This window comes from Mixophyes fleayi, chromosome 5, assembly GCF_038048845.1.
Source record: "Mixophyes fleayi isolate aMixFle1 chromosome 5, aMixFle1.hap1, whole genome shotgun sequence".
Taxonomy (NCBI): domain Eukaryota; kingdom Metazoa; phylum Chordata; class Amphibia; order Anura; family Limnodynastidae; genus Mixophyes; species Mixophyes fleayi.
The window spans coordinates 26,039,468-26,051,049 of NC_134406.1; the positions used below are offsets into that span (position 1 = coordinate 26,039,468).

At 39.2% G+C, this 11,582-nt stretch overlaps 1 protein-coding gene across 1 annotated transcript in view; it reads left to right on the forward strand.

Moving 5' to 3' along the window:
- Positions 1-10,974, forward strand: part of FAM171A1 (family with sequence similarity 171 member A1) — an 83,106-nt gene extending 72,132 nt beyond the window's left edge. Inside the window, exons 6-8 of the mRNA XM_075211865.1 lie at positions 5,770-5,886; positions 6,407-6,521; positions 8,291-10,974. Of these exons, the coding sequence (XP_075067966.1) occupies positions 5,770-5,886; positions 6,407-6,521; positions 8,291-9,863 (1,805 nt within the window). The 3' untranslated portion in view covers positions 9,864-10,974. The remainder of the gene's footprint in view (positions 1-5,769; positions 5,887-6,406; positions 6,522-8,290) is intronic.
- Positions 10,975-11,582: the final 608 nt, after the last annotated feature.

Sequence of the window (11,582 nt, forward strand, 5' to 3'; positions counted from 1 at the left end):
TTTATTTAATTTGTTTAAGATGATTAACCCAGATTCAGGTACCAACTCCCAATAATCCAGGTATTGGGCATAAACCAAACATCATCAAGACCCGCTAGAAAATAGCAACATGAGTTATAGAAAAACAAAAAAGGTGACTCGTGCTGTCCTTAGTCTCTCTCTTCAGCGGTTCGTTCTGCTATAAGATATTGGAGCTCATGCACGAAGAATTGGGTCAGTTGTTTGTTTTTGAGGGGTATAGGTGTGACCCTTAAGGGAAGCTCTGTCCCCAAGTCAGCTTCAGCTGAACTTGGGGAGAAAGGGGCCCTCTTGAACCTCGTGGCAGAGGGCAAAGGCCCTTTCCCTTAAGGGGCCCAAGCACTGCACAGCACAATGTGATTGGAGCATGCACCTCGCACATAGTTTAACAGGTCAGCAAGTACACAGGTGAATGTCCCTGTTAAACACGTTCATGGTGAGTCATGTGCAGCAGACATGTATGAACATCAGGGATTTGACGGAGTCTTGTACAAGCTCATTTAACCACTGAAAGTAACCAGACTTTGTGAAAACCTTTTATATTAAAGGACAATTTTTTTTATTTATTTTTTTCGGTTGGTTTCTGCATGCTTACTTGTAAAAGTACATTGTGTTCAATCCAGACTATACTCGCTGAGCCACTAGTATTGGCCAGCATTGGGGAGCTTGTGACCTCACAACAGGGAGCCACTGTTGATTGGCAACCTCAAAAATGTCTGACAATTGAAACTATTTTAAATGAGTTAATTGGTCTCATTTAAATTAGGCACATTTTTATGACATACATATCTAGCTAAGAAAGAAGCCTGCTGTAGTACTTAAAAATAAAAATAAAAAAAAGGTTCAAATATTTCATATAATACTTTATTAGAGAATACCCTCATTATATGCAACCCTAATGTTCAGAAGCGGCACATAAATTGTTCTAGTGACTGATCAAACTCAAACTGACACATTTAAAATTCCATATTTTTTTTTCTCCACCCGTATTGGAGTCTGTCAGTGTTTGTCTTGTCAATCAGCTAATCCTGTGCCTCACCCCCATAGCTCATTAAATGCTGGAACAGATGTCACACTAGCTGCTATTTATTATACAAAGTGAGGCCTCTCCGTTTGCCATGTCTTATTTTTCTTCACATTTACCAGATGTATAAGGGCAGGGTTTATCCGCAGTGATTGTGTGTTCTATTGTAGCATTTTGTATTGTATTAAAGTAAATAATACATTCAAGCAGTGTGTTCATTATAGGTTTCAATAGTACAGGTAATCTCAAATCTGAGATACATTATAAATGCAGCGGCTGTTAACATTAGATCCTGAGTTTTACTTAATCGTTGCACCTTTCTCGTGATCAGACTTCAACTGTTCAACTCTGTTCTACTCTAATACCATCGTCCTGACTGACACACTGCTGTTTATGCCCCTCTCCTGCGTGCTTCCTATTCTGTGCTGATAAATAAATCAGGCAGGCGGCTATTGACGGCATCGGGGGTCTATGCGGATCAGGAGAACACGCCCTACACGGGTGGTAGGGCGGAGCGGCTGCATCTGTCAGATTTGTCTATACACATGTGGATCCTGCCATTCAATGGGTATACGCGACAGGGGATCGTTGGAGCACAATCAAGATCATTGTTAAACTGGATTGATCATCTGTACTGATCTATTCTGATGCTCATCTTATCTCTACTGACATTTGCAGCCTTTCAGTTTCATACGCTGCCAGTTGCGGACTGTTTAACTCTAAAACTGTCTGATTGGCTGACAGAATTAATGTGGGAGTGGCTGTTCTATACCAGAGTTAGGGATATATTTATTAAAATGCGGGTTTGAAAAAGTGGAGATGTTGCCTATAGCAACCAATCAGATTCTAGTTATTTATTTAGTACATTCTATAAAATGATAGCTAGAATCTAATTGGTTGCTATAGGCAACATCTCCTCTTTTTCAAACCCAGAGTTTAGTAAATATACCCCTTAAAGTTATTGCTGTTGTTTTTGTTTTTTTTTCTATAAAAGGACCCCTCCTTTATTGTTACAAACAAAGGGTTAACATTACTACGACAGTGACAATTTGGCTCACCTGCTGCCTTTTGCAACGTGAAATGCGTCGTCTTCTCTTCCCTGCTTCATCCTCTTTAAATATTCAAAAGGTCTTCCCACCCTTTTGGGGCTCGCTGATATTTAAGAGTTGCTGACTTGTGCATATTTTGTATGGCATGAATGGGATGATTTCAGTTTCATGCTTTCTATACGGAATAAGATATTCATTCCTAATTAAATATTAATACGTTCCAAACGACTCGGATGTCATAGTTTTGGAAAGGCTGTTTTTCAGCATTTTTGCGGATTTACACTACAAAGTGATCCTGCTGGTACTAAGTGTTTCCTTGTCGTGTTTTTCTTTTTTTCTTTTATTTAAACAACAAGACAATCTAAACATCTTGGGTAAAGCAAACAATCTACGATATGTAAGATATGCTCATTTTTTTTTTTCTAAGATTTGCAGGTTATTTGCCAAATGTAAAGATGAAATGAATTCTTGTTCCATCTGACACCGGAATGAATATTAACATGACAATTCCTTAGATGTCAGATGGCATACAGGGACAGTTGAATTATACAATGGAACAGTTGTCATGTCAAAGGAGCGAGTATTTAACTCGCTCAGGATGATTAAATATTCACAATTACTGAGCAGTTGTGCGAATGGATTCTGCCAGGAATTGTGCATCTAAATAGGCGGATATGTATTAAGGGGATTAACAAAAACTGGTGTTTAAAAAACTAAAATAAAAAAAAATAATCTTAAGAATTCGATCATAAAAAAATTAGATTGCACTTCAACGTATTTTTAAGTAAAATTAGTGTAAACTTGCAATTTTTAAGAATAGGTATGAATAAAGCGAGGCTATGGCTTTACGCTGTCATATTGCATTTTGATTAAACAAAAATGGGTGTATAGGTATACAATATTGTTACCATTCTGTGAAAATAATATAACTCGTATTAACTCCTCTTTTGTTATATTTGATGGGTATGGAGAGAAGACGAATAAAATAAATAAATAAATTTTTTAACTGATGTGTTTGCAGCATTTTCCTTTTAACTCCTCAAACGTTTGGCCTTTTAATGTAGTGAATTGTCCTGTTGTCAGGCAGATAAATAGATTATGGACGGGAAACCTCAGCGGCAGTTGTGGAAACCAAGGGGGGGAAATGGGGGTATTTCTACTGCAGTATTCTATTCTGTAAGCACACAATAGTCACTGAACTGCGTGCCGACGTGTCCGGTAGTGTTCCCTGTACGACGCAAGTAGGTTAAGAGGCTCTGGCCAGTATGAATGTGATCCATACGGAGAGTAAATCATTGGAGAGGATTAAACATCTGCTTGGAGGCCGAAGTGTTTAATGGCTCCTCTGGGCCGTGTCCTGTATTTTACTCCAGCAATGGGGATATTTAGATCCTCTACTTTAATGTATAAATCTGTTGACTAGGATTTCTTACTTTAAAAATAAAAATGTAAGCATTATCATGTGTTAAAAGTAATTCTGCAGAGCTGTCGTCTAATGGCGCCACGATTTTCTCCGTGACACAATACTGCGGAATGCTGGAGTCCGCAGGATGTAAATTGCAGACCAGAAATTGGTGTTGGATTACCGACCGTGTCAGCATAACAAGCATTTTGGTTTGATTCAGGGAAAAAAAATAGAATGTATAAAAGCGTTATGTAGAAAATGTTGTTGTGCTTTTTAAATCGGGCGTTCATCCGTCTTCATTAAACAAAGACCGCACATTAGTATTAGGCTGTAAATAGGTGCATACGTTTTGTTTGTAATTGCTGCATTTTGTACACTGTGACTAACATAACGAAGGCAGCCATTTTGTGGGTTGGACCAGTGTTTGAGGATGCAGCCTATCCAGTCACTAGGACCTAGTGAATGGGTTCTTACCTCATACCTCAGTGATCTGACTTCTTAGTGAACTGATAGGCTACATTATAATGAATGTCCAGCTGACTTACTGGCGGCCTTCTCTGAGTTGGCAGTGGGCACACCGTGACACATAATTGAAAACTAATTAGCTTACTTGATAAAATATGGCTTCAATGCTATAATTAACCTCCAAATTTGCTAATACTTCGTTCTATGCTACATTGGTTTCTGTGTGCTATTGCATATAATGCCAGTGATAGGGCTGATGGTAGCAAGATATACAACCAAGTAGGGACAGCATGATTGGAGATGAATTTCATTATTTCTTGTAATGTAAAAAGAAGGGTTCAATATATATATGCTTATATTGATCAAAGAAGATTGGCAATATATGATTATACATTTTTGGAGCCTCCTTATAACTGTAATTCTTGCAGTCCCTCTCCGCCTCCTAATGTTATGTCACTAGTACTAATATATGAGGCGGAAAGATATAATACTTATCCAATGATTTGGCATAGACATGGTGCTATAGGTTTTTAAGCGAACTGCTCCACCTAGTGGACACATGAAGACTGTTGCTGTCATTAGTATGCAATAATGCAGTGTCAGTGCTTTAGAAAATATTGTGCAGCCTTTACCCCAACATGTGGGAAATCAAAAGTCCCAGAGAGCAAGAGGGGTTTGTAAAGTTGTTGCATAATACTATTATGGGATCCTGGGTGGATTATTCAGAGTAAAGGGTGGGCTGACATTCCTTCTCGCTATGGCTGCAGCAAACATAGGAACTGAGCACAAGATATTGTGGTGCCTGACACGACAGGGATTCTCGAGACAAAATATATACCCGGATTAATTAGAGAAGTAAAATTTTCTTAGGGAAAATGAGCAGGGTAGAAAAATCAGAATGATCTCTGACGCACATTCCTCCAATATGGTATAAAAAGCAAAACAATATAAGTGTGAAGTGTGTACCGCCCAGCGGTCAGTAGGTGTATATACAACATATTAGTTACTGCTCTAATTGTACATTCTAGCTTGGTCCAAAGCCTAGTACTGAGTGATTGTTCAGTAAATGGTTTAGGCAAAACACACTTAGACATATATTATTTGAGATGAGCAAAAAACGGCCAACAGACTATATAGTAGCATTGTACTAAAGCAGGTTTCTTAATGGATAGTAATTAATACTGATTCTTAATTGTGGACATTTGATGATGGCTAAATGGTTACAGTATATTTATTTTGTTTATTGCAACCTTTTTCCTATACATTTATCATTTTATGAAGTAAATAGTCATTGTACTCTCCGGTTTCCTCCCACACTCCAAAAACATACTGGTAGGTTAATTGGCTGCTATCAAAATTGACCCTAGGCTCTCCCTCTCTGTCTGTTTGTATATTAGGAAATTTAGACTGTAGGCCCCAATGGGGCAGGGACTGATGTGAGTGAGTTCTCTGTACAGCGCTGCGGAATCAGTGGCGCTATATAAATAAATGGTGGTGATGATGATGATTGTACCCAAAGGTTTACATTGGTAACACGTGGGGATTGTACTATATAATGTGATGCTTTTTGTCTTGAACATAGCGTTTTTTGACCACCCCAAAAAATAAAAAAATGAATATAAAGTAATCATAGATGAGGGTGTCATCTGATATCTGTCTGTTTCATCAGATGAACTGTTATGTTAGTGTTTATGTGATGACAATTTACCTCCTGTGTCTGTGCTGTACATAAGTCTCTCCATTCGCTGTTCACCATCTCCTACTCTGCCTTCTGTTAACATGAACCCGTCATGTCTGTCCCATAACAGGAACATGGGTGAAAAGTAGCATTGGGATCATCCAGCAGGAGGGGAGCCAGCTGTCCTGGACGTACATTGCACCGCAGATGGGCTACTGGGTCGCTGCCATGTCTCCTTCACACCCAGGTATGAAGATGTAGGGTGGTTGGTGGCACTGACTGTCCTATAGAATCGCCCTTTGAAATACAAACTCTGTTTTAACAATAGACTGTCAGGACTGTGAAACGTTTGTGGGTACTTTTTGACCTAAGGCAAGAACCAGCCGTTCTACTCGCCTTGTATGCACTTAATAAGCAGGCCCCGCCCACTTGCAGCATGGCGTCATGTGATCGTGATTAGCCATACAGTAATAAAAATGGTTCAATAAAACAACGCTTGTAAACATGCAGCTCATCCTGCAAACCTCTCTAAGGTGTATTACTTTTACAGGTAGCCCTGGAGTTATCATCCAGAGCAGAGATGTGCACATTGTGGCTTTAGAACATGCCACCGCGCACGCTTGATAAAGTATTCTGCAAGCAGACTAGTGCTACTACTGTGTTATGCGTTTGTTTACGTAGGAGGTGATCATTTTCTTAGCTTGATGTTTGGGCGGTTTATATTGATTAATTCAGTCGTCTCACTGCTGTTCCTCTTCGGTTTTCAGATCCAGTAGTGACACAGGACATCACAAGCTATCACACCCTGTTCCTCTTAGCCATATTAGGAGGGATTATGTTCATCCTGCTGGTCTTGTTCTGTCTACTGCTCTACTACTGCAGGTAAGACGACGTGTAACCTTCTAAAAATCTAAATCCTGACGATAGAACTGTATAGATGGGAGAAACATCGGTATAGTTCGCAATGTGCGATGATATACAATGTGTCTCTTCTACTAGAGATTTGTATTATTTAGGGCAACAACTGCTGTATTAATTAAATCATTCCCTATGCAATTAGTGTGTCTACTGTTTTGATCTCTCCTTAATTTATTTTACTTTGATATTTGTCTAGGGGTTTGTTCTGTAAGTTATGTGCAGACACTGTTCATTTTAAGGGATTTACATTATTTGATTGCGGACCTTGGAGATCATGTCTAGGGACATTCCCTGCTAAATATCAGATTTTTATTAGTGTTTACATTTCTATGCACAGAGTATAAACTGTTATAACATTTCCCATCCAGAACAGTGTTTTTATGTTTCCATAATTTGGAGTACAATGTCTAATTTGGGCAGCACGGTGGCTCAGTGGTTAGCACTTCTGCCTCACAGCGCTGGGTTCACGAGTTTGATTCCCGACCATGGCCTTATCTGTGTGGAGTTTGTATGTTCTCCCCGTGTTTGCGTGGGTTTCCTCCAGGTGCTCCTCTATCCTGCCACACTCCAAAAACATACTAGTAGGTTAATTAGCTGCTATTAAATTGACCCTAGTCTGTGTCTGTGTGTGTGTCTATATTAGGGAATTTAGACTGTAAGCTCCAATGGGGCAGGGACTGATGTGAGTTCTCTGTACAGCGCTGCGGAATTAGTGGCGCTATATAAATAAATGATAATAAAATGTGGTAAAACAGCTTTAGAGATGATGATACTTCTGTACTTCCCTGCCTCTCAGTACCTTTTGGAGCTGTTCTCTTCATTGATTGTAAAGTAGGTGATCTCTGCTCATGTTAGTGCAGCAATTTTTCATTTAATGTTTTTCATAGTTTCTAATTACTAAGTGTCAAAATGTTTTGTTTTTTTTTTAAAAAAATCCTGTTAGACAATGTCCATTCTTTTTCATCCTTTTCTTTTTTGTTGAAGTTTTAGGACCCTTAGGGTCTAAACTTTTTAAACCTTTCTGTTATGGAAAGACACCTGTGGTGAATAATGGTTAGGTACGCTTTTTAATAGAGTGTCTCTACTGAAAGATGGTTTAACAGTGAATTAACGCATCTGGTCATTCTCCTGATTTCATTTAAACTGGCTGTTCAAACCTCCCAGTGACATCACATAAATGACACGGGTTCCTTTCCTGTTAAACTCTCTAAAAGATTTCACCTGAACAGAAATTCATCAACTGTAAAAACAATTTCTATTACTGGAATGATTCTTTGTGTGTAATTATTTCAAATACAAAGGTATGGGATCTGCTATCCAGAATGGTTGGGACTTAATTTTCCAGATAAGGTTTCTTTTTCTATGATTTGGGGCACTAAGCCTTAAAATATAATTAGAAATTCCATACCAGTTTATGCTTTTTCTTAAAAAGTGAACTTAACCATTGCAATTTCGTGAATGTGTCCAAGCAAAATGTAAACAAAAATTCCTTTTTAATATGAATTAAAAAAACATGTTTTATATAGAGCTTTTCTTCTTGATCTAAAACTCTTGCTGTGTAGTTATTCAGTGTTCTAGGTCTCTTGGGTTTTATTTTTAGTAGAGACTCTTCCTGTAAGTCAGTGGCATTGAGTACCCTTAAAGTGTGCGTGTTTAGACATTTTGTCAGTGAGCTAAAGTGTTGCATTTTTATACCATTAATAAGATCTTTTCCTCTGTTTTTGATTTGTTAGGAGGAAATGTTTAAAGCCGCGTCAACATCACCGAAAGCTTCAGCTCACATGTGCTCTGGAGTCTTCCAAGAAAGATCAGGCAACGTCGATGTCACACATTAATTTAATCAGCCCTGTCCACATGGAGATGCTGTCCTCTAGTGGTGAGGCAGATATACATACACCAATGCTTAAACCTTCATATAATACCTCACGGGAATTTAGCTCAAGGGAAGAGCTGCTTTCTCATCAAGACGAGAAGAGTCGAATGTCTTTGGATAACCTGACTCCGAGTGGAACTTTGAGACAGGTCTACAATAAATCTTTGGATCAATTCCTATTAAAGTCAAGGAAGTCAACAGAAATCTCCGATGGTTATGTGTCTCCCATGAATGATGAATACCGCCGGAGTTACAACTCGGTGATCTGTCAGCCTTTATTTGAAAACAAAGATCAGTCATCAACAAACCATGTCACGGCAGGAAGTAAGCCAAACAATCAGGAACAAAGTCACCTAGTGCCCTCTGCTCCTGAACCAGAGCAGGTCATAGACCGACGGCCCAATGAATGTATGATGTCTAGGTCTGTAGATCATCTCGAAAGACCAACCTCCTTCCCTCGTCCGGGTCAACTTATATGCTACAATTCTGTGGATCAAGTGAATGACAGTGTTTACAGAAATGTCTTGCCTACCCTGGTAATTCCAGCTCACTACATGAAACTGCAAGGAGAACATCCTTTCGTCAGCCAACAGCTGATCGTGTCCGCCGAGCAGCAGTTTGAATTGGAACGGCTCCAAGCCGAGCTTTCCAAATCTCACCCTCAACATCCTCAGCAGATGCAGTCTTCACAGTTAGCTTCTCAAGCTGTTTCGCAGCAACATTTGCAAGACGGAGATGGCATTGAATGGAACGCACAAAACACTGTGATGTCCGAATCGGTTTCTATCCCAGCTTCTCTGAATGATGCTGCCATTGCTCAAATTAACGGTGAAGTGCAGCTCCTGACGGAGAAAGCTTTGATGGAACTTGGCGGAGGACGACCAATGCCCCATCCCCGTGCCTGGTTTGTGTCTTTAGATGGCCGGACAAACGCACATATTAGACATTCGTACATTGATCTCCAAAGAGCAGGAAAAAACGGGAGCAACGATGCCAGTTTGGATTCTGGCGTTGACATGAATGAACCAAAATCTGGTCGGAAAGGAAGAGGTGAAAAATTTTCAATGCTTCAGCGTCCAACTCTACAGGAGCACCATCAGCACGAACAGAAGGTGTCGGACAGCACGGCCTACACACAGCTTGTTTATTTGGAGGATATGGACCAAAGCGGTAGTGAGTGTGGAACAGCCGTGTGTAGCCCAGAGGATAATAGACCTTTCAGCGAGGTATCGGCAAGGAGGAGCGGTGGCCAGTTACCCAGCCTTCAGGAAGAAACTTTTAAACGAACTGAAGATTCCTCACCAGTGCCATTAAACAGCCCCGACCGAGAATACTCCATTCATGACGACGGTTCTGATGACCAGGGAGAGAATAAAAAAAGTCCTTGGCAAAAACGAGAGGAGCGACCGCTCCTGGCTTTCAATATGAAATAAGTTGCTGTACCACAAAGTGGAGTCCAAAATTGCCAAATATTCTTTCTTCGGGAATATTTCATTTATAGGGTGGGGTCTCTCTGTGAAATATAAACAGACCAGTGATAAACTATCCGGCATTTTACTCAGAAATGGTTTTAAGGAAAAGTAAAAAGAAACTTGGAATGGATTTTATGGGATCTTTTACTGTTAGTAAGAAATGGATTAAGTGTAGCACTATTCCAGCCTTTTTTTTACTGGTTGCTAAGGATTTAATAACTTGACTGTTTCTTGCTAGGTTCTGACCACTAACCTCCTTGTAAGGGGAGCATGTGACAAGTTGTAGTTCTGAAACCAATTGAATCACAAAGTTTACTGTGCATCTAACATTCTACAGAAGGAAGGACATTGTCACCATGTAGACATTATTGAATAAGGCTATGCATTGCTGCTTGTACACCAACTGACATTTTTACCTAGGCGCTGCTTTTTCTTTTCTTTCTTTTTTTTTATTACGAGGCTGTAAAAATATATACTTTTGGTTTTCATTATAACCTGCTTTTATCATCTTAACTTTCATTATTTTGTAATGGATTTCTACACAAAATCTGTGAGATTGATCTCTTTTTGGTATTAAAAGGTTTTGCTTTGGTTTTTTTTTTTTTTTTTTTTCTAAACAAACAAAACTTTAAGAAAAATGCATTGCCCGTTTTTGTGTCCATAGAATTTGATCTCTATTCTCCAAGTGCCTTTTTTAATAGCTTCCCAAATTACTTCATCCATTTGAATGACCCATCATTTTATTTATATTTTTATTTTTGCATGCACCAGAAGTCTACTGCTCACTCTTCGCCATTTCAGTATAATGTATGCTCTAAATGCCATTGTGTACTGTAGAGATCAATGTAGCTGAACTAGAAGTCATCTAGACCCCGTTTTAGTGTCACAAGCATAATATTTATGTAAATATGGTTTCTGTTACTTTTGTAGTTGATTCAGCTGCTCCCTGTAGACTTGGTGAGCAGAGAATGTGAGAATATTATTAAGTGCTGGAATTACTTCTCTGTGCATTCTCTTTAAAGAACTGCTTGGTTATACAAGAATTATTAAAATAAAACCTTTAAAAAATGTTTGGTTACTTGTTGGTGCCCAATTTTTAGGCCGCTTCAGTGGGAATGGTGGCGCCTATTGAATTTGTGTGAGCGTGTATGTTGGGATTATGTCCGTGTGTCAGCACTTTGAAGTTTCGACAACCACCCTATAGCAAATCCTAGGCGTCATGGAGATAGACCAAATTGTAGCCTGTTACAAGTTTCCTAAAAAACTTTGGATGAATTACATCCGATGTAGATGACCGAGCAGGGACTTTAAAAATAAACTACAAATACTCTGCCTGATGACATAAATGTATTATGGCTGAAAGGAAGCCAATCGGATAATGCAATGTATTTGCTAAATATTTAATATTTACATGCATGAGGATGGGACACCAGCAAATAAATTAGGCATTTGTTCTACCTGAAATTTTCATTATTGCACTTATTTAATAATATCGTGCAGTGTGCTGTAACGCACAGCATCCAATCAGATGCTAGCTTTTGTTTTCTAATTTGTGCTCGAGAAATGGCAGCTGTAACGTGATTGGTTGCTGTGGGATACAGCTTAATGTATCTTGTACACTAGTGAGGAAATCCTTCAAACCATTGTTTGTACTTCTGGTGGTGGGACGGAGGTTTGGCC